Source organism: Nyctereutes procyonoides, unplaced genomic scaffold (genome assembly GCF_905146905.1).
Source record: "Nyctereutes procyonoides isolate TBG_1078 unplaced genomic scaffold, NYPRO_anot_genome, whole genome shotgun sequence".
Lineage (NCBI taxonomy): Eukaryota > Metazoa > Chordata > Mammalia > Carnivora > Canidae > Nyctereutes > Nyctereutes procyonoides.
The window spans coordinates 19,522,951-19,546,742 of NW_026575133.1; the positions used below are offsets into that span (position 1 = coordinate 19,522,951).

General features: G+C 40.2%; 1 protein-coding gene across 3 annotated transcripts in view; it reads left to right on the forward strand.

The window, feature by feature from the left end:
* Positions 1-1,921: 1,921 nt before the first annotated feature.
* Positions 1,922-23,792, forward strand: part of PNLIPRP3 (pancreatic lipase related protein 3) — a 34,507-nt gene continuing 12,636 nt past the window's right edge. Inside the window, exons 1-7 of one of the 3 annotated variants that reach the window (XM_055346183.1) lie at positions 1,922-2,137; positions 10,208-10,362; positions 15,263-15,382; positions 16,012-16,143; positions 18,370-18,478; positions 22,455-22,574; positions 22,658-22,780. In XM_055346183.1, the coding sequence (XP_055202158.1) occupies positions 2,089-2,137; positions 10,208-10,362; positions 15,263-15,382; positions 16,012-16,143; positions 18,370-18,478; positions 22,455-22,574; positions 22,658-22,780 (808 nt within the window). In that variant the 5' untranslated portion in view covers positions 1,922-2,088. The other 2 variants (XM_055346184.1, XM_055346185.1) reach the window with 2 other exon arrangements.

Consider the following 23,792-nt stretch of genomic DNA (forward strand, 5'->3'; position numbering starts at 1 on the left):
ATTCTTTGGGGTTCTGACATTAATATTGAAATATTCATCATGACATCTTTAAAGGTTCTCTGCCTTACTAAAATCCTAAAAATAATTTATCATCTCAAGGGCAAAATTAATTGAATTATTCTCTCTTCTTGAATCAAGAATTCAACTGATTGGCTGTTTTTCCTCATTTTGGTGTGCTGGCACCTACAAGCGGAGCTTTAATTTCATGATGAACTTTTAAACGCTCTTGTTAACTGCTCTCTCTGACATTTTTTTTTTTCAGGCAGAACGACCATGATTTCAGCAAGCAGCTATCTGACAATTGTTAAATATAATTGTTCAAGTATAATGAGCCTTACACTCTCCGAATGATCTTCTCTCTACAGTAAGAACTTCCTCAAATGATGTGAGATCAATGAAAATCAATGCTACAAAAACCAGTCCTTGTCTCTGAACAGTTCAGCCTAGGGGAGGAGACAAATTGGTAACTGCCTAGCCATTCTATGACATGCCAATTGCTATAGCAGATTCATTGAAAAGTGCTGTGGAAACACGGAAGAGGGCGTGATTTGGGAAAAGTTCCTATGTGATCATTGTAGATCTTGGTATTTTTTTCATTTAAAACTGCTCATTAAGCACTTGCTAAATTCCAGGCATTATGCTTGACCCTTGGGATGGAGACATGAGTAAGAGGTTGTCTTCTGAGAGGACCTACTGATGATTATGCTATTCATGCTGATCCTGCACGTGTGGCTGAAAACATTGATTCTTGGGGAAATGACCAATTGCAACTGGTGAAGTTTTTGGAGCATGCCTTTTCCATGGCGTAGTTGCTGGGCACTCAGCGTGCCAGGCACTGGCTCAGAGCTGCTGAATGGCCCATTCTCTAACTACTGGGTGTCTGGATGCCTGCGTGCTGGGGTGGACTGGCCGCTATCAGTTCCAGGAAATACTTTAACCAAATAAAGCACCCAAGACTTGCGACTAGTCTTGGTCATAATCTCTTCTTTGTCTGATCCTTTCATAATGTAACAAGATTTGTATGAAAGGGCTGAATGCTTCAGAAATACTTTAAAATCCTAATGTTGTTATGGTAAGAGGAAAAGACCTAAGAAAAATCAAGAAATGACTTTCAGCCATCTTTGATGAACATATAAAAATTGAGAAATTGACTGAGGATATCTGTGAATTCAGTCGCTCTAAGTTAATGTAGTAGCCAACAAGCAGGTTTTCATTACATTAAAGTTCATTGTGAAGTGCGTGTACCATGATGTAAGTGGTGTATTTAGCTATATGTGGATATAGTAAATTTGTTCTCATAACCATTAATATAGTTGAAAACTAACAAATAAAATTAACTCCTAATATAGTACTGTCTAGTATGTGCTACTCATATAATAAGTAATTCAATCACCTGAATGACCCCATGGGGTAGGAACCATGATTATCCCCATTTTACAAGGGAGGAAAGGTGCTGTGAGGCTCACTAGCCCAAGGTTCACAGCTAATAAGTGGCAGAGCCAGAATTTGGACCCAGGTGATTGGGCTCTAGATGACGGTACTGCTACGTTATATTGCCACACAGGTAAGATGGGGAGGTTAGCCATTATTAGACATGTTCATGGTTTAATTCATACATATTTTAGGAGTCTGTTCGTAGTAAGTGAATGTGTGCACTCAGAAATGTGTTAAGGGTAGAATACTCCAAATGTATAATCCTAATTTAGAAACATTGTGCCTTTTAAATGTTTGTTATCTATCATCTCAAAGCCTTAAAATAACTTCAAGAGTGACTCAGTGTGTGCTTAACCAAAATATTGCTAATGATGAAACAGCAAAACCTCAGAAGTTTTAATTACCAATCACCTACTAGAAGACACACCCTGCTAATTATATCTCTCAAAGTGGAGCCAGGAGTGTAGGCTATGGCACATTACTTTGTGGGGCACAGGGGATTAAAGGTGGTGTGAGCTCCATGTTCCTCTGGACCTAGAATTTAAATGTTGAATGGTATCATTTTGGAGAAAATCGCTTAATATTTTATAGCAAGGTGATTTTACAAGTAAAAACCTTCAAGAAGAGTTGATGTGATTTTAAAAATCAACTTAGATGCTTGCATTTTGGATTGCTCCACTCTTACTCTTCAGCACATCAACAGGTAAGACTCTTAATTCATTAGTTCCTTAAAAATAGGGAGTATAGTGAGTCACATCCAAAATGTGATTAACATGGACTTTGAAATACTGACTCTGTTTATATTTTGATTTTTGCCATAAAAGTATCTAAGGGAAATGCATTAATTTAGTAATACTAAATCTGATGAGTATATAACCATCTGTTTCCAATAATATAAAAGTTGCTGGATTGTCTTGTACTGAGCTCCCAGGTCTGTGCGTATTTGCCTATGGACTTGGTCCATAAGGTTCACGAGATAAATAGCTTATCTGTCAAAATCTTAATTTCTTCACTTCTAAGATAGATGTGTAACAGTAAATGAGAAAATACATTCATATTTCTGATTTCAGTACCTGATTCACTGTAGATGATGAATGAATGAATGAATGAATGAATGAATGCATAAGTAATGCCAATTGGAAATTCCAAGTTGAATTTTTCTATTTGGATCATGATTTCGGGAAGGGATTTTGGTCTGTGAACATTTCTTTTTTTTTTTCTGTGAACATTTCTGACCCGCTAACTCAATATTGACTTGCACTCTTTATATCCTTATGCATCTCCTATGTGTTGGTTGATTTTCTCTGTTTTCACCTCCTTGGTTCAATGGTGATCCTATAAGCACAACAAAAGTTAGTTGATATGTTTTAACCAAAAGAGAATCAAAGAATATCACACTGTTTTTAGTCTCTGCCCTCCAGCTCTGTCCTATGGGATAAAAGTGGATGGAGGTATTGTTAGTTCTAGTATATTCTAGGAAGTGTGCTCTATTTTCCATATTTGTCCTGCTCCCAAAACCAGCCTGATTTGAATGCTGAAAGCAGTTAGATTGATGAGCTCCAGAGCAGAGTTGAGTGAGTGACATTTGCCCTGGTCCATTTTCCTTTTTTTGCCACCTTCTTTCCTCTGGTGGTCTCTCCTCCTCCCAGGTTCGGGGCTTCTTTGTTATCTCTACACACAGCCCACCCCTCATAATCCTCTCTGAACAAGGATGAAAATATGTTTTATTTTAATCAGCAAACACAATCACCTACTATGTGCCGGGTGCTGTGTTAAGCTCCAGAGACACAGCTGTGATTGACAAGTCTTCTCTAGGCCCATCAGAAATGTATGCTTTTCAGTAGGGAGTGATTTCTGTTTGCAGGTTTATTGGATTGAACACAAACTGTAAAATGGCAGCTACCAAAGAACTGAATGCAAATGGACTCTGCTACAAATGTAATGGATGCCAATATAGGTAACAGTACAAATGTGATGTAGACTCAAATTTTTAATTATGGCAGCTCTGTAATGAATATATGTGTGCTGTACAAATATACACACACACATATATAGTCTAAATTTCGTATAACTGCCTGTTTTTAAATTTATTTGGAAGCTCTCTCCTCAGTTCCCTCCTTACTCAGTTTAAATCCCATGGTCCATCATAATCACTCCTTAGCATACACATTGAACTTCTCTCTGCTGCTTGGCTTCTCTTGGCTTAACCTCAATCCCGGTTAAATCCAACACTCCATCTCCTTTGTACAGCCGAATGGGCAGCTGAGTGTGCCTGGAGAAAACCCCATACCATGCAGACCGTCTCACTGCGAATTCATGGTTAATCAGGCTGAAAGGGACCTTGAAGCTGCCAAGCCATCTTACTCTTCTCCCCTCGTCTATTCATATGCCTGGCTTCCTGGATCGTTCCATTCTTCTCCTCTCTACTCAAACCTCCAACACCTCCCTGCTCACCCAGCTGATGGCCTGCATTCCTATTTCCCCCTTTGTAAGAAAATGGAAACAAAGAGAAGAGGCCTTCCTGGAGCTCCCAGTACCACATCTGACCAGCTACCTGCATGCACCTGCCCATACATTCTGCATTCTCTCTCACAAGAGATGAGCTGTCCTTGCTTCCACGAAGGCCAGCCCTTCCCCCTATGTATGTGTTACACATCTCCTCTCACCTGCTCAAGGATTCTACTCAACAATACTCTCTTCTATTTCTCCTGCCCCACCACTTTTCTTCCTCTTTTCTGGGACATTCCCCACAGCACACAAACGTGTTATTTCACCCATCTTTAAAACCCACTTTTGAGTTGTGTACGTGAGGTTTCTTATTTCTCCTCTCCTTCTTTTTTGAACTCACTCCAATCAGGCTTTCACCCCAGAAACTGCAATTGTCATGGCCACTAGTCACTCCCATGTTGACAAGCCAGTGGTCATTTCTCCATCCTCATTCATTTAGACTTAGCAGTATTTGGTACTCTTGATTGCTCCCTCCGCTAGCAGCAGGTTTTTTTAAGTTGGCTTCTAGGATGCCACATTCTTCTGGATTTCTTCCTGCTCCTCTGATGACTTCTTGGCAGTCTTCTCTGCTTCCCTCTCATCATCTTCCTGATGTTTTAATGATGGAGTGTCCTAGGACTCCATCCTTAGATTATCCCTCTTCTTTACCTGTCGTCACTCTCTTAGTGATCTTATCCATATTCATGACATCAAATACCAACTTTAGGTTTAAGACTTCCAAGTTCCTGTCTCCAGCTAAACTTCTCCCTGGAAATCCAGTCTCATAGCCAACTGTTCCTGTGGCATCTCCACTATTTGTCTAATTCTTATAGAAGCTACATATGCAGAGCTGAGCTCTTGATTCCACTCCCAAACCTGTCCCTTCTAGAGTTTCTCCATCTCAATTAATGGCAACTCCAGTCTTCTGGGAACTTCATCCATAAACCGCAACATCATCCTCAACTTTTCTATCACACCTCCCTGCCAATTAATCAGTAAATTCTTTTGGATCCTCCTTCACAATTTATCCAGAACCTGAGACCACTTCTTACTGCCTCCCCCACTATCACCACTCTCTCTTGTCTAGTTTACTACAATAGCCCCCTGGCTGTTCTCTCTGCCTCTCCCCTTCTTCTACTCCAATCTATTCTCAGAACAAAAGCCAACCTAAGTCAGTCTGCATCACTTTTCTTTCCAGGGCCCTCTAGTGACTATCCCCCTCACCTTGGAGTAAATGCTGAAGTTCTTCCAATGACCTGCCAAGTGCTGCATGCTTTATTCCTCTGTAGCCTCTCTAGTATCATCCTCTGCTACTTGTCTGCCATCATTCAATCCCGTTTCAGAATTCAGATTTTTCTTTTAATTTGAGAAAGGGACTGTGGTAAGTACACTATAAAATATAAAACCCTGAGAGGAATCTGGGGCAGCACCCTGCAAACAACCACACAACTATTTTTGTGATAAAATCTATGAATATTCATATTATGTGGGATAACAAATGTATATATATAGCCTTAGGTCAGTTTTTGCTGCCAAATGAGTCTGCTGCAAATTGAAAAACAGAGGAACAAGAAAATCAAAACCCTACTTCTTTTCCCCAGAGATTTTTAGATTTTGAAACCACAGAATAAGGTGCAGTGGACATGTCTTTCCTCACTGTTCCCTGAGCTCTGGTCAAGGTGGCCTCTTCATAATTCCTCAGTCATCCTAAGCACACTCCTTCCCCCCAGAGGCTTGAATGTTCCCTTCCCTTTGTCTAGAATGCTGCCCTCCACCAGAAATCCCTGTACTTTGCTCCTTACCGCCTTCAGTTATGGATTCAAATGTCTCCTATTTTAGGGGTGCATGGGCGACTCACTTGTTAAGCGTCTGACTCTTGACCTCAGCTCAGGTCTTAATCTCAGGGTTGTGAGTTCAAGCCCCATGTTGGGCTCTGGGCTGGGCATGGAACCTGCCTAAGGGAAAAAAAAAATAACACTTACTTTAATGAGGTCTTCCCTGGCCACTCTATTTAAACAGTAAGCCCCTCCCCACCTAAACACACCCGTACCTTCATTTTATTTACTTATTCACTGTCCCTACAACCCCACTAGACTATACTCCTCGAGGGCTAGGATTATTTTTCCCACTGTTGAATCCCCAGTTCTGAGAATAATATCTGGTGCATAATAGGCACTCGAATAAATATTTCTTGAATAAATTAATGAATCTGTTTTAAAGATTTTCATGTCATTAAGAAAGGCTGCTCATGGTAAGATAGAGAAATGACTCATTTAGAGAATGGGAATTAAGAAAATATGAACTGATATGCCAACCTATATGATTTCTTAACCAATTAAACTTAGCTTCACGTAATGTGCTATATTTCAGATGCTCTTTTAAAGAACTTTTAGGTCAAAGAGGAAATAAAACATTTCAATTGCAGAATATATCAAAATATAATGACTCAAGAACTGAAGAAACTAGAAAAAGAACAAGTAACAGTGAAGGAAGAATTTCATTAATGAAAATAAAAGTAGAGGTTAATACATTGGAAAAATATGAGAAAAGCAATCTAATTGATAGATATGTGTGGTGGTTGCTTAATAAAACTAAAAAAATAGAAAAATAGAAAACCATGATGACAGACTTAAATAAACACAGGGAAATAACCACAGATGTGGAAGAAATTAAAATGATTATACCTATATAAATTGAATTGAAATTCTAGATGGAAATCTTACTCTTTATACCAAAATAAATCTCAGATCAATGAACATTTAAAATAAAAGTGTGAAACAAGAAAAGTATTAAAGAAAACAGTGACATTGTTAATAGTCTTGAAGTAAGGAAGGCTTTTCTAAACAAGAAGAAACCCCAAAGCCATAAAGGAAAAGATTGATCATTTTGTTGGGTAAAATGTGAAACTTCTATAAAACAAAAATATAAACAGCAAACTAGAATATCTTTTCTCAATAGCTGACCAAAGAGGAGCAAATCTCTCTACAATTCAAAGAGTTTTTACAAAAAATCAGAAAAAAGTGCATAGGACACGAAGATCTCACCCACAGATGTGCAAAGGGCCAGAAATGCAAATATATTCAAGTATTTAGGCAATTCAAGAAGTGAAAATTTAAAGGACCCTGGTAAGTTACAACCATAGAAGATAGAGAGTATTTACAACATTCTTCATTTCAAAATCCAAACTCACTTCCATAGACTGAATAATGTATTGAGAGAGAGAGAGAGAGAGAGAGTATGAAGCCAGGCAATGCAAAAAATAAAGTCAGTTAGATATTCTAGAAAAAACAGAAGGTTATAATTAGAAAGGCATGATCCAGGGGCACCGGGGTAACTCAGTTGGTTAAGCATCCAATTCTTGATTTCTGCTCAAGTCATGATCCCGGGGTCATGAGATGGAGCCCCAAGTCAGGCTCTTGCTGAATGTAGAGTCTGCTTGAGATTCTCTCTTTCCCTCTCCCTTTGCCCCTCCCCACCAATGCTTTCTATCTCAAATAAATAAATCTTTTTTAAAAAGGCACGATCGAATGTGAACTCATTGGTCCAAATAAGAACTGGATAGATGTGTGCTTCAACAGAAAAAACAGAATAGATTCCAGGCAGGAGAAATATTGATGGAGGAGTCGCACTATACTAGGGATGCATTGAAGAGGGCACGTGTTTACTCTTGCAACTAGAAAAACAAAGGCACCAGAGAATCCAGGAAAATGAAAACAGCACAAGAAAATCATGATCCAAATATGGAGCAAACTAAAATGACACTGATCTTGAGCACTTCATGTCTATGAAAAGATAATTCATTTGAATATTCTCCTTTGAAAGGAATGGGAAACTGAATAAAGAGTGCAGACAAGGAAATGTAATTATAGCATGCTAGCTGGCTCTGAAAGGAAAAATATTTATCTAGTCATAATAATATAAATTCTGTTTATTGACATTCAATTTTTTGGAGCCAGCCTACAGACAAAACATGAAAGACTTAATTATGATTATAGAACAAAGTCTGAATGTTATCAACTTTGACGGTATGAAAGTCAAAGTGCAGCTGGCAAATCTTGGAAGATGGGAGGAAGACAGGCAACATGGCTTAAAACTTGTCTTGCAAAGGTAGGCAGCCAAGTTATGAGGAGTAGGAGGTATGGATCAAGAAACAGAAGATTACTGGAGCGCCTGGGGTGGCTCACTTGGTTAGGCATCCTACTCTTGATTTCAGCTCAGGTCCTGATCTCAGGGTTTTGAGATTGAGCCCTGCGTTGGGCTCCATGCTGGGTAATGAAGGCTGCTTAAGATTCTCTCTCCCTCTTCCTCTGCCCCTCCTGCCTCTATGCACGCATGCGCTCTCTCTCTCCTCTCTCTCTCTCTCAAAAAAAAAAGGTTACTATTTAAGTTTACAGTGAAAGCTAAAAATAGTGTCATAGAAGGAAGAATTGAGACAATGGACAGCAGGACCTGTAGGAGCTCTTGTCCTGAGCTTCAGGCCAGCCCTTGCCTGGCCAGCCTGGGATGCACAACCACAGTTGACCCTGTTCAGCCACTCCCAGAGAAGCGCTGTTGGTAGGGATGCTAGAGGGACACTGAGGCTCCATGTGGGAGAAGGGAGGTGTTCCTTTCTATTGGCTCCTGGTTCCTGTCAGTGTTTTTCCAGCAATGACTTTTCACCCCTGCATGAACAATCATCCAGTAGCAGCAGGTGGCTCCAGTTTGCAGCCGTTCTAAAAGTCTCAGAACCAGGTGCACGGTGCCCACTCACAGATGCCAGCACTAGCCATATAGCCCCCCTCTTCAGGGACCAAACCCCAGCTCTGGAGACAGCACCCCTCCCCCAGGGTTAGCAGCCCTTCCTCCAAGTTTCCTCATTTGAATAACTGAACCTCTTCTGTGTCTTTCACCAGCCCCCTGATAGAAGCTGCTCCCTGCAGTTGTCACATCAGAGCTACTACACAGTCTCCCTTTTTGCCTTCAATACCTGATTGATAACAATTCGTTCTATTAAACTCTCACAGTTAAAATAACCATTGTGATTTGTTTCTTGCCCTGATCTTGGCTGATCCTAATGATAGGTGGGTTAAATCCTCATTTATTATTGAAGCAAGTTCATAGATCATGTGTGACTGAAGTTAATAAATCAAACCTTGGCAGTGTAAGCACGTTATATATACATATGGGGGTAACCACCAGAAGAACTGCCGCCTCTGGAGAGAGAGCTGAGTTTGGGGATGAGCAAGGGATATTTGATCATCTACAATTTCTTTTTAATGTACAAACACTTCTTTGATTAAAAAAATTGTAATTCTCTATTCTCTCTCTTTATATTTATTACGGAATCTCATTAACAATGAGATTAGGGAATGGAGAAAACGCAAACTCTCCTAAAATTTTAAAGTAAAATCCGATGGACTCAAAAGTGAAAGACTTATTCAACATTTTTTGGTAAGTGATAAAAGAAAACTCTCAAATTCAAGACTTCGAACAGCTCCTCCAATACTAATAGTCACAAAATGAATAAATGAAAATCAATTGAATAAATAATAATAAATTGAATAAATAATAATTATTATTGAATAATATTATTCCTCCCTTAAACAGCAGAAAATGAAGTTGTTTTTGACTATTAAGTGAAAAAGAAAGGCCATGTTGAAAAGGTAAATCAGTCAGTGGATGACAGAAACATTAAGACTCAGTTTCCCGAAAGCTTCTCTTTGTGGAGATGAGTGAGGTGAGCGCCAGAAGAAAGAGACTTGGTTACAACTGAATAGACCTTTGCTGTCAACTATACTCTTGGGAGACCTATGCCGGACTCTTACTCCATGTCAGGCATAGTGCTAGGCTCTGGGGACTCCAAGATCCCTTTCATCAAAAACTTTCAGTCTCATAAGAAAAGGCAGGAATTCAGGGAATTCACAGTATCCCCTCTTACGTCCAGGCCCATTCACAAGGGCTGTCCTATGTAATAGTTCATTTAGTCTTCCTATTAAGGCTGTAAGGTAAGTGGGATTAACTTCACTTTGCAGAGGAAGAAATGGAAACTCTTAAAAGGTAAAAGAATTGCCCAAAGCCAGGAATGTCTGATTCCAAAGCCACTATGCTCTCCCCTGCCACACTGTGATCTACAAAGTCATGGTCGGAAATAATATGGGAAGGGGAGAGGAGAACATATTTTAAAGAGAGTCTTCCTGAGCCAGACTTGCTTAACTTAAACACTTATTTCAGAACCCTCGTGGTGGGAAACACAGCCTCTCTCTGGGCCTGCTTCCTACAATACTGACACTCCATCTTTTTGCTGCAGGAAAAGAAGTTTGCTATGAAAGGGTGGGGTGCTTTAAAGATGGTTTACCATGGACTGGGACTTGGTCAAGACAGTTGGCAGGTTTGCCCTGGTCTCCAGAGGAGATAAATACTCGCTTTCTGCTCTACACTAGACATAATCCCAAAGCTTATCAGGTAAGCTCACTTGCTGCCTTCATACACAGGTTTTTCTAAAATAGAAGATGTAGCTCTAGATACAGAAGACCTAGGTTCACTAACTTACCCTGTCATAAACTACTGACTTTAAGGCAAATATTTTTATTTAGTGTGTGAGCCAGATTTTCTTGTCATATTATTTGTCCTAGTATTTAAATATAAAGACTACTCTGAATCTATTGTTTCATATGAGGTAAATTTGATACTTCATTCAATTAATGTATTCATTGAGAGCCTTCCACGCGTAAGACTGTGAACAAAGTAACTATTATGTATTAAATTGAATAAACAAGATAGTATCCCAAATTTATTATATTAGGGGAAATAGGGTATATAAATAATTAACCTCTGTTGCAGCACAGATGATGACCTGTTACATAAGATACAACCAAAAGAATCTGGGAGCGTAGTGAGGAAGGACTTACCTTCCCCTTGGGGGTAGGATGGGAGCCAGGAAAGGCTTTGAGGAAGACACCTGTTTGAGGTGTGTCCTGCAGGGTGGGCAGGGCTTGCGTAAGCAGAGACATACAGGGAAATGACAAATGAACCAGCGTGGACAAATTCATACAGGAGAGAGCCTGCAGAGTACATCTGATGAATACAACATGTTGAGTTAGACTGGGGATGGAAAGGAAGTCCTCAAATATGGAGTTAGTTAGAAAAGTAGTTTAGAGACAAATTATATAACCCCTTCCTGGGGTCTTTGGAGTTCATCCTGTGAGCCGTGAGTCCCCCACTGGGAATTTTTAAAGAGGCTGTAGCATATTTACCCTGGTTACAGTGCACCTTCTTGACCAGATCCGGGAGAGCCTGCAGGTGATTGCCAGACCGTTTAGTACCCTGCCACCCAACATGGTAACCATGAGCTACGTAGGTATTAAAATTGAATAAAATTAAAAATTCAGTTTTTGGCTGCACCAACCACCTATCAAGTGCTCAGTAGCTCCAAGTGGCTAGTGGCTACCATTTTGGACAGTGCAAATATAGGATATTTCCACCACCACAGAAAGTTCTCTTCGAGGTTGCTAGAAAACTATAGTGCAGTTTGGATCAGACTCAGAGAACTAGCTTGAGCCAGAGAATGAGCATGAGTATGACAATAGAAAATTGACATGATAAACATCATAAGCTGTCCTGAGATCTTATACATGAGTCATAGGAAGAATAATGACCCCCTTGTCAAGAAAATTTGATTGAGGATGCTGGAGAATGAGTTATATTTTGGACCAGTGAGTTTCGGGCAGGCTATCAAAAAGTTTTGTCTTATAGCTCAGTGGGCAGTCTAGAGCTGGAAAAAGAGATTCCAAAGTGTCTTAACTAGAGGTGAGAGTTGAAGCCCAAAGAGTGATATGATCTCAGAGGCAGAGAGAAAAAAAAAAAAAAAAAGGCATGATACTAGACCCAGGTGGGGCAAGAGCATTCTCCAGAGCAAGATCATTTCCAGTCTTTTCCTGCATCTGTATAACCTTGAGGCTTACTTTCCATTAGATTTAGCCAAGATGGCCTCTGCTCTGCCTTCGCACCACACAAACAGACTCTGATTTGTAGCTGTCCACTTAATAGACACACACACACACACACACACACACGTATGGGCACCGGGCTCTTCACTGAATATGCCATTTGCTCTGTAGATGACAGCTCTATCTAAAACAAAGAAGAAAAGTCCTACTTTTGGGTACAGAGAAATTTACAAAGAAAGTGTACTCAAAAGTGTGATTTCTATAACTATTAAAAAGCAGAGAGAGGAAGATAGCTCAGTGTTAAAAAGAAATGAAATTGTGGTAGATGCTACAATATGGAAAAACCTTGAAAACATTTTTGCTAAATTAGATAAGCTAGACACAAAAGGACAAACATTGTATAATTCCCGTTACGTGAAACACCTAGACTAGTCAAATTCGTAGAGATAGAAAAGTAGAATAATAGTTACCAGGGGCTGGAGGAGGGAACAATGGAGAGTTACTATTTAAAGATGTAGGATTTCTGGATGCCTGGGTGGCTCAGTAGTTGAACGTCTGCCTTCGGCTCAGGTCGTGATCCTGGGGTCCTTCTTCTCCCTCTGCCTATGTCTCTGCCTCTCTCTGTGTGTCTCTCGTGAATGAAAGAATAAAATCTTTAAAAAAAAAAAAAAGGTGTAGGATTTCAGTTTGGAATGATAAAAAATTCAAGAGGGATGGAACTGATGGTTGTACAACAATACTAGTGGCTTTATGTTGCTAAATTGTGTACTTAAAAATGGTTAAGATGTTAATTTCTATATTATGTATATTTTACCACAATTTTTTTAATGTAAAGAGAATCTATGTTGAATACAAATATTTTGGAGCACCTTCAGTAAGCTGGTTAGGATGTGTGTGTGCATTCAGGACTAACTATATCCCCTGGTCTTGATCAATCCACTTAGGACTCATTGGTTCTTTATCCTTCTGCATAGTGGCCATGCACTTGAACACTTGCAGAGCACAGGCACTAAAACAAGTGATGAAGGTCAGTCTTTAGGAGAATCTGGACCACGCTAAAGGCAATGAAAAAATATCAGACACCAAGCACTCTCCTAATAAGGTGACCATAAAGGCAGTATTCCTCACAATTTTCCACTCCCTTCCATTTGGAAAAAAAAACACACAACAAACCAGATCTGTACCTGAATTATGCAATGGATGGAAGCCTGAGTCTTGGAGTCAGCATGTTTTGTACCAACAGTGAGGATATAGGATAAGTCAAGGTACAGTACTAAAAACCTGACTTGCCCCAGGCTTGACACACATGCTACACTGTGCAAATCTGACTTCGTGCATGACGAAGCAGAAGTTAGCCATGCAATGTTAACATACTCTTTTCTCAGAGGGAGGAATTGTTAAAGCTAAACATGGTGCAATAAACTTGACTCTTCTGAGAGTCATAAGTCTTCCCAGCTACATTTCTGCAAGAATAAATCCAACCTGCTATCCCCCAGAGTGGCTCATACAGTCGCTAGTGGTGACACATATTTTGCATAATTAGTAGTAGTCTCTGGGCCTGTAGCTTTTCTCAAGGCTGGGACATACCTAACTGGTGACTGCTTTTGATTTACTAACAAATGAGATCACCTAGAGTGTAGTCATGCTTTGTAGAATGGGTTGATCTCAGATCAGTTAGGTTCTATGATTCCTCAAAGGATATTAAAAGAAAAGGCCTGAGCACCCAGTTAAACATTGTGACCTTAACTAGCCCTTGCTGAGGGTAACCTGTTCTGTCCCAATGCCCTTGTATGGTTCTGTGCTTGTGGCAGCAGAAGCTGAGGTGTCTTCTTGGACTTGATTATATGATGTTGTTTTGAGTTTCCTGTTTTCTGGGTTAGTATGCCATTTCACAGGGGTGTGCCAGATTGAATATGAAGTGAACAAAAGTGTTTTTCTATCTTTCCTACTTTATTAAATTCTTTAAGGCTTTCATGGCAGTGAAGGATGCTTTGATCCCACAATTCGTGTCAGATTGCCACTTTGAAGCTTTCACAAGGCCCCATATCCAGCTATTCTCATGATGGGGAAAGATTAAAGAAACTTTTTCTCCCAAGACCCCTTTCCCAAATTGATTTGCTTTTTTTTTTTTTTTTGACATAGAAATAGAAATATAGTTGGTGTTTAAGGAGCTCCAGCTGGAGTTGGAATTAACATCTGGATTCTTTTAGATATATAGATAGACAAATGTTTTTGTACTTGGATTCCATTATGCAGCAGAGCAGTGCTTCCAGGAAAGCCCAGATACATCAGCAAATCCACATCTGCTCTGGGTCCTATCAGTGTAAAACAGTATGGTCAGATCCCAACTTGAGAGCTCAGCGATGGAACACATGGCTTCAGAGAAAGACCATGTGGGTTTCAGCCCCCCACTCCAGGGCTCCTTGGCTGGAGCGCTTTTGGACAAGTGACTTGATTTCTCATTTGTGCCCTCTCCTAATCTGTAGTTAGTACCTACCTCAGTATTGTGGAGTTAAAATGAACTACACTATAAAGTGCTTAGAACAAGTCCTGGCGCATGGGCAGATACAAGCATAACTATATTATAGTTACTGCATAAACCAACTAAAGATTCTCATCACTGCTTACTATCTCGAAGATACTTTAACTAGCCAGCAAGTTGTATGATTAATTTGCATGTTACTATTAAACACAGGTAGCTAGTAATAGGCTCTTTGTTTGAAGGCTCTTTGTTTTAGGATTCACCATTGTCAAACCTGCAATTTGCTGATTAGAGTGTTCATTTTTTTTCTCAAAATAGAATTTTGAGCATTACCTGCATTGTGCCTTTTCATTTTTCTCTTAATAACAAAATCACTTTAAATTCATAGTGTCACTTAAAGTGAGTTTGGTTGGTTATAAAAACAATCCAACAAAATACAAGAAACACAAAAGAAGATTTAAGGCAATTACATAAAATTATCTTTAATATACTATTGTACTCATGTGATGAGATCCTCACCTTTATTCCTCACTTGTAAAGTGGGGTGAACAGTCCGTTTTGCCACTTTTGTAGCGTGCTTCTAAGCCTCAAATAGCACACTATTGACAACAGAGATTTACTATACAAATGTAAGGCTGATGGAAGTCCGGATTGAAACTGACCCAGCATCGTCTTATAAACCTTGCCTTAAAATCAAATACTTTTCTTTCCTTGCCTTGTGATTAAATGTGTATATTGTATTTTATAATGCATTAATAATTTCTTGGTACTTTGCAGTGTGTAGCAGTAACTATCTCTTTGGTAAAAAATATATTAAAGAAGGCTGTTAAATCAAATTTAGTGGAAGACTTTTGAGCAGAGTTAGAATAATTCTACTAAATGTCAAATAATTTTGAATTATTATTTTACCTTAATCTCTTTTCACTTGAAATAGGAGATCAGTGCAGTTAATTATCTAACTATCCAAACCTCGCACTTTGGAACAGACAAGGTGACCCGCATCAACATACCTGGATGGAAATCAGATGGAAAGTGGCAGCAAGACATGTGCCATGTATGATGTGAATAAACTCTTCTTCATTCTAGTGTAGAACCTGTATATTTAACAGGAATGTACTTTGCATATATTAATGCATATTCATGGAAATTTGTCCATTCAGTTACATTGTCCCTGTCCCAAGGCCCCATTTCTGCTCACTTATTATGAATTGCATAGATTATAATGGGAGCATATTTCTTTGTAATTATTCTTTGATAAATTCTCACTTCTGATGAAAGATTGAATGATATGATAAATTTCTCACTTAAGGGAAAAAAATTTTCCAGGTTCACTCCAAGAAATTAATTTTTCTCTCTTACACTCAAGATTAATAGACTGCTAACATAGTAAGCAATTAATTATTTGTAAGGCCATATAGTAGAGTCAGATGCCTGAATTTATACCATGGTTCTACTTACCATGGTCGTGAGCAAGTTTAATTAACCTATCTGTGCTTTGGATTCCTTATTTGTAAAAGAGGATTAAATAAATCAATATATGTAAAAGGGTTAGGACAGGACCTAGCATGCAGTAGGTTCTCAATATTTAGTAGTGTTATTTCTTATAATGGAAGCTGTTGCTCAGTCATTTTGGCTTTCTTTAATTCTTATTTCTTAAATACTTATAATAAATCTTTGTACCAGGCGTTACTACAAGTAGAAGATGTGAACTGCATTAACATAGACTGGATTAACGGTTCCCTGGAGTACATCCATGCTGTAAACAATCTCCGAGTTGTTGGTGCTGAGGTGGCATATTTTATTGATGTTCTCACGGTAAGAAAAGTTGCTTTTCCAAAAATCATGTTTAATTAGTTTTGCATCATAATACCAAGAATTTGAGTCTCTTTTTTTTGGCTTTTTTGTTAGCTTATACGCGTTCTGAACATGTGAGATATTAATCATTCGTGTAGGGTGAGCAGATATAAGGGAAATTACTTCTTGGGAAAGAAGTGCCTGTGGTTCTGCAAAGCACCACTTGGTGGCAATGTCTCTTCACAGGCTCTTCACCAAATGCTTCCCCACCCTTAACCCCACCCCCAAGGTCACTTCTAGGGTCAGCTTGTAGGACCCTCTCTCCTGCTGGTTAGTTTTCATTGCATTGTAAACCTATCCTTAATGTTTATAAACTGTTCCCATCGGGCGAATGCTATTTGTTTAGAATGTGAAATACATTTTCCCACTGAAATTGGGCTCTGTGGCAGTGAATTAGTTAGGTCTACAGTCCAGTCCAGGCACAATAACCTATACATTTTCTAAAAGAATAAAATAGACTTTGCTATTTATGAGGGATATACCCAGAGACATTTATAAATCTCCAAATGCCCTCCCATTATAGAAAGTAATTTCCCACCATAGAATGCAGTGAAGTAAAATCTAAAGATTTATGACCCTTTCAGACTCTTAAGGAGGAGGGCTCACTCATTCATTCAACAAATACTTTTCTCTGCGCTGGCTGTGGGCTAGGCACTGTTCTAGATGCTGAAGATCCGCAGTGAGTGAGAAAGTGTTTCTTCTCTCATAATGTGTGGAGACGGTTCCATAAAGAAGTCCAAGGCAATGGGATGGAGGGAGACTGGAGCAGCAGCCCACCTAGATGGGCAGCCAGGGGAGGTGACACTGGAATCCTGAGCACAAGGAGGAAGCAGCTGGAGAGGAAACAGGGAGCCCAGTACTCACCTGTGCCCCCACACTGCTTGTCTGCTCTTCCTGCTGTCAGGGGAGACCAGGGCAGCAGGAGGTACCTAGAATGGGTCCTTGCATTCAAAGGATGAAATCAGATTCATTTCCTCTTCAGAGAAAAACTTGTCCTAAGTTTTTGTGAATTTCTTCGCTGATCCTGGAGCTTGGGCTGTGGGCTCTTCTAGGCCCAGGAAATAAGGAGCAGTGGCTTGTAGGAGAGGAAGTGTTTGCTGAACTGAAGGGGAAAGCATTTGCTGAGGTACATTCAGTGAATCAATGGGGACAGAGGAGGAGAAGGGGGAGGAGGGCTGATCTCAGATACCAGGCCATAAAGGAAGAAAGACAGAAAGAAAGCAGAGATTAAAAGGGGTCCTGACTCTGGGAAACAAAGGGTTGCAGAAGGGGAGGTGGGTGGGGGATGGGGTAACTGGGTGACTGGCATTAAGGCAGGCTCATGAGGTGATGAGCATGGATGTTATACTATATGTTGGCAAATTGAATTTAAATTTAAAAGAAAAGAAAAGGAAAGGAAAAATAATAAAAGGATGGCAGCAGTGGAGGAAGGGGGCTCCTAATGACTAGGAGACATCCTGGCCAGCCATTGACGTGTAAATGAGTGAAAATACTCTTTTTTTTTTTTTTTTAAACACTCTTTAAAAAGCAGCACATAATATTGTTATTACTGGTGGGGAAAAAGACGGAACATTTGATCAAATGACAAATTCATCCAAGTGAAGGCAACTGCTTGGTTTTCACTGTTCTCATCAAGAGAACTCAAAGCTTAGATGAAACTTAAAAATGCTTGCTCTTATTTTCCTCTTTAAGTTGTGTGTGTGTGTGTGTGTGAACTCTTAAGCATATAGTCATTTTGTGAATATTCTTGAAAACTCCTCTTTGAAAACCAAAGTCAGCCCAGACATGTGTAGAGTTGCCCTCAACTGGAGGAGATGGACACAGGTAAGATGGGTACCAGCCTGGGCACAACTACACTTGACCTGTGTTGGAAGTGTGCTGGGTCTCTGGAAGAATGAGCATGGGCTGGAAGCCACGGAGGCAGTGGCTGGGCTGTTCTATTCCTGAGGACCCTGAGGCCCCTTAGCACAGGGAGAAGAACCTGACAGGAGGCATTCCTCCAAGCCTGCCTGGTGCTTTCTCCTTCAGCCAGACAAGGGGGGATGTGGGGGTCACTTTGTCTGTTGACTAGTCCCCATCCTGTATGTGAGAGGGACAAACATGTCAAGCATATGTCAAGAACATTTAAGCCATTTTTCCTGGTTTTCTAAAAATATTTGTTCTGTTTTCCTTTAAAAATCCTATCAGAAAAAATTTGGATATTCTCCTTCTAAAGTTCACTTGATTGGCCACAGCGTGGGAGCACATCTGGCTGGGGAAGCTGGGTCAAGGGTACCAGGCCTTGGAAGAATAACTGGTAAGCCCGCCCTGGAGTTGGGCCTTGAATTTGCTTACACATTGGTCTACACTCAAAATCAATTATCTGCAGTGCCAAATTAAGTAGAGGAGGCAAATGTAAGGTAGGAGAAAATGAGATCCAACGAAACGTAAAAGTGTTTTCAAAGCCAGAGGGTGTAGATCTACAGTTCTACAGAATGTTCACTGTGGCATTATCCGTGGCAGCAAAGTAATAGAAGCTGACCACCCACCGGTACAGGATGGCTGAGGAATTGTGATGCATGCCAGGCTTTGCAACTCCATACTTCTAATACAAAGAATGCGACAGAGCCGCGCTGATGGTGCTGGAAGGATGTCCTTGACACATCTGGGTCGCAGCTCACAGCAGATGCTGGCTATGTGGAACTGGTTTAAGGACTGTGCCATGCTGTTCCAGTTGCTAAAGTGTTTAATGTTATCCATGAATATACTGTTAAGTCTAAAAATTCATTGCAGGGGCGCCTGGGTGGCTGAGCGGGGTAAGTGTCTGCCTTGGGCTCCGGTCACGATCCTAGGGTCCTGGAATCAAGTCCCACGTCAGGCTCCCTTCTCAGCTGGGAGCCTGCTTCTTCCTCTCCCTCTACCCATCCTCCTGCTGGTTCTCTCTCTCTCTCTCTCTCAAATAAATAAATAAATATTGCAGAGAGTCAAGTATATATAGTATGAATTAGCATTCACTGTTAATTAGATTTTCGAGAATGATAAATTATTCATATCCCTTCCCTGTATTCCGACTTCCAAACCAGTTGAGTCAGTTGGATGGAGACCAAAATATCAGCTCCAATATCAACAAGTTGTGCTGGCCTCTCTCTCCTCTGCATCCCCAACCAACATTCAGTCAACAGGTACCAGGCCTCCTGTCTGCTTTGCGCCTGTCTGTCCCTGGCCACAGTCCCAGTTCAGGCCCTCTTAATCACTTGCCTGGGTTGGCCACTCCTGACTGGTCCCCCAGCCCAAACCCCTACGAGTGCCACACCAAGTCATCATGTTTCCAAACACAGGCCACATCACTCACTGCTGGAACTTTCCATTGCCCAAAGCTTCTTAGCTTCTCACATAAATGGTTCATGTTTCATCATGGTTTTTCATATTTCTGTGTCTTGGCAATGTTACTGCCCCTTGCCCTAAAAGGCCACTGTTCATCTTTCAAGATTTATTTCAAAGTCGCCTTCCTCAGGCAGAGTTAATTCTCTGTACTTCCCATATCCTATGAAATATGCTTCTATTGTATCCAAAAATGCAACTCTTGTATTGCATGGTTATATATATATATGTGTGTGTGTGTGTATATATACATATATATATATATATATATTCATTCATCTGTTTATTTTGATAGACTCTGAGCTACTAAGAAAATCTTCCTTACCACCACCCCTCCCCAAGCCTGGCACATAGTAAGTGCACATTTCCTGCTGCTTAAAACAATAAACTGTAGTTCTGTGGACATATATACACACATATACCTACGCTTTATTTTTTTAAAGAATTTTATTATTTTTTAAAAAATATTTATTTATTTATTCACAGAGATACAGAGAGAGAGAGAGAGAGAGAGAGAGGCAGAGACACAGGCAGAGCGAGAAGCAGGCTCCTTGCAGGGAGCCCAACGTGGGACTCGATCCCAAGTCTCCAGGATCACACCCCAGGCTGCAGGTGGCGTTAAATCGCTGTGCCACGGGGGCTGCCCTATACCTATGCTTTAAATTCAAATTTGAACTTGAAGTATTTTTTTCTAAAAGGAGTTCAGAACTCCAAATTACATGCAGAATGCTTTGCCTCTGCAGCCTCTTGGTATAGCAGACTTTTCCTGCTGAAAGCATCCTCTTTCTCCCAGCTCCCAAATCCCAGCCCCAATGCCAGCCAACTGCCACCTTTCTTCTCTGGTACCATAAAATTGTGTTTTTATTCTGAAGTTGCCGGATAGCAAAAATCCCCCTTTGCTCTAAGTTTTCAAGCACAGGGAAAAGGAGAAATGGGCACATTTGTGAAGATGGAAGTTCCTGGGGCCTGAACAGCCTGTAAGCATTTCAGCCATAAATGAAAGGGAGGAACATTGCTGTTCATGTATTAAAAATTGTGCAGGGTTACCATAAATTTGTGAAGATTTTGTTTTTCTCAATTTTGACTTCAAAAATCAGATACTATCAACTCCCAATTTTTCCTTCCGAGTGAATTATCCCATTGAGTAAATAGAAAACAATACATTTTTAAAGGCTCTCTGAAAGTCTGAAGATTGCTATTATTTGGATGTTGCAATCTATATTCCTTGTAATTGGTTGGTTTTTGAACAGTCATGTTCCTTGAATAACAAAGAACTAAAATTTCAAGAAAGAGATAGTAGCTTTATTATAAAATCAGTCAAAAGCGAAATTAAATGATAGGTTTTAGGACATGCATAAGTTGAACCTTCTGTTGCTTTTCCTCCTGAGACATCCTAGAAGCACAAATGCAGGACCCCACTTCCCTGCTGTTTGCCTGTCCTCTGATCAATAGAGTCTGAGGTGTGTCTCCTATATTTGGATGCATCTCTGCAGGGCTCTTGACCTCATCAGAAGTTTGCAGTCAATCAGTGAGTACACACTAAACAACCAAACAAACTTCCTGGAGTTGAAGATTGATTCTCAGACTGTTGTGTCTTGTAAGCCTGGTGCACAAACATTCACTTCTCACTCCTGCCACATTTCCACAGGGGTCAGCTGCCACCCTGCTCTGAGTCCTCTCCACTCTGGGATCCAGTCTCTACTTTAAAGCAGAGGGATTTTGCTAAAATGTAAATCTCCCCTTTTGCAAACTTGTAAGAGCTTCACATTGCCAACCAGATGATGTCCAAACCCTTTTGCATGGTTCAGATTACATCTGGCTCCTGCTTATGATGCTATCTTTCTCTTCCATCCAATTCTAAAACTCTGTGCACCAGCCCTTGAACACCAGTTACAGTTTCCCAGAAGTGCTTAACTGTCTCACCTGCAGGCCTCGAAGAGTCTCTTTCTCACCCCTGGCATGCTGCTGACCCCTCTTTACCCTGGCTGACTCTTCTGGTTCCTCAGGTCTCCACTCGTATTTCCCATCTCCAGCAGAAGCATGCCCCAATTTTCTAAGACTGTTTTCCTTGTTGCTTCCCTATGCTTGCATAATACCTATGCTTACCTCTGTCTCTGCACCGAGTGCACTGGATCAAGGTGCTTTCCCCATCAAACAGAAACCTCCTTAAGCACAAGACTAGGCCTTATTCCTTGTACCCAAATGCTGAACCTAATAATAGTGCTTGAAAAATAATTGTCAAATGTGAAAAATGAATGGATATGTGAATGGTCATAACATCCTGGAGACCTCTAGGTGTCTTACCTTTATCTTTATTAGATGTCTGAAAATGAGACAGTCGGCTGAAGCCTAGACATTTGGGCTTTTAGTCCATTTTGCCTCCAATATATGGTGACCTTATCAAGTCACTTCGCTTCACTGGGTATCAGGCCTTTCATTTGTAATGGAATGAAGTGGAAATAAGTGAGCCATAGCTGAAAACTAAGTTTAAGTGTATTGCTTTGTCGATTGATGTTTACATACTGAAGAACTCTTATCTTTTACTTTTATCTATATTTTTGTATACAGATATTACTTTTGAGATCATCTGCAATCCATAACTTTAATTATGTATACGGTAATCTGTGTACAGACCCTAGAATTTGATTTTTTTTCTGACCTTGTTACTTGTTTTGACACTGTCTGGACACAGCATTACTTGTGTATAGGAATCTGACATTGTAATGTATAGACCTGCATGTATGTACTCAATTTATGTGTCTGTAATTTGTCTTGGGTGGTGTTGGACCTATATAAATCATAAAGGAAAGAATACCTTGCCCTCACCATCTATCTTCCAAAATAACCACACTATGAATGTGTTCTTGTATAGAACATGTCTTGGTTTAATGGGCGTTTATGCTTTTTCCCAGGATTGGACCCAGCCGGGCCATATTTCCATAATACTCCAAATGAAGTTAGGCTGGACCCCTCGGATGCCAACTTTGTTGATGTTATTCATACAAATGCAGTTCGATTGCTCTTTGAGTTTGGTGAGTTTTTAATACAAACGGAAACTACACTGAAGCATGGAAAAGAATTTTAGAAGCATTTATCCTGTTTTTACCTATTTCAGGTGCCGGAACTATTAATGCTTGTGGTCACCTTGACTTTTACCCGAACGGAGGGAAGCACATGCCAGGATGTGAAGACTTAATTACACCTTTATTTAGCTTTGATTTCAGTGCTTACAAGGAAGGTAAATGCTTCCTAAAATATGAAGCTGGCTGCTATAACATTCACTTAGCTCCTGCCTTGGACAGGTTCCATACTCTTTTGCACATAATATAATATAAAAATATACGGTAGTGCAAAACACAGTCACATGTAGAAAGCTCCCAACAGTTGTGAGCTCTGCAAGATCAGGGTCTGTGTCTTAGTTATCTTTGTATCCCCAGAGCCTATCCGAATATCTAGCATATTGTAGTCACTCAATATGAACAAGGAGGATATGTTCATTCATTCAGCAAGATGTATTGAGTGCCTACTATGTGCCAGGCATTATTCTGGGAACAGTAGATATAGGAATGAATACAAAAGACAAAAAAAAAAAAAAAAAAAAAAAAAACCGTCCATACTGGCCAAGAAGGGTCTGACTCCCTCGCAGATTGGTGTGATCCTGAGAGACTCCCATGGTGTTGCACAAGTACGTTTTGTGACAGGCAATAAAATCTTGAGAATTCTTAAGTCCAAGGGACTTGCACCTGATCTCCCTGAGGATCTGTACCATTTGATTAAGAAAGCTGTTGCTGTTCGAAAGCATCTTGAGAGGAACAGAAGAAAGGATAAGGTTGCCAAATTCCGACTGATTCTGTTTGAGAGCTGTATTCACCAATTGGTTTGATTATTATAAGACCAAACGAGTCCTCCCCACCAATTGGAAATATGAGTCATCCACAGCCTCTGCCCTGGTCGCATAAATTTGGCTATGTACTCAAGCAATAAAATCATTGTCTACTAGAAAAACAAATAAAACAAAACAAAACAAAACAAAAAACCCCTCCATAATGGAGCTAATATTCTAATTTGCTGGAAAAACAATAATACAGTAAGAAGACAAAGCATAGAGTGAAATATGAAGTGTTGTTGATAATGGGGGTTGAGTGAGGAAAGGAGATTTTTGTTAGGGTGGCCAGGGAGTTCCTACTGAGAAGATGACGTTAAGGAATTAGCCACATGGCTACCTGGGAAAAAGGCATTCCAGGCCAGTG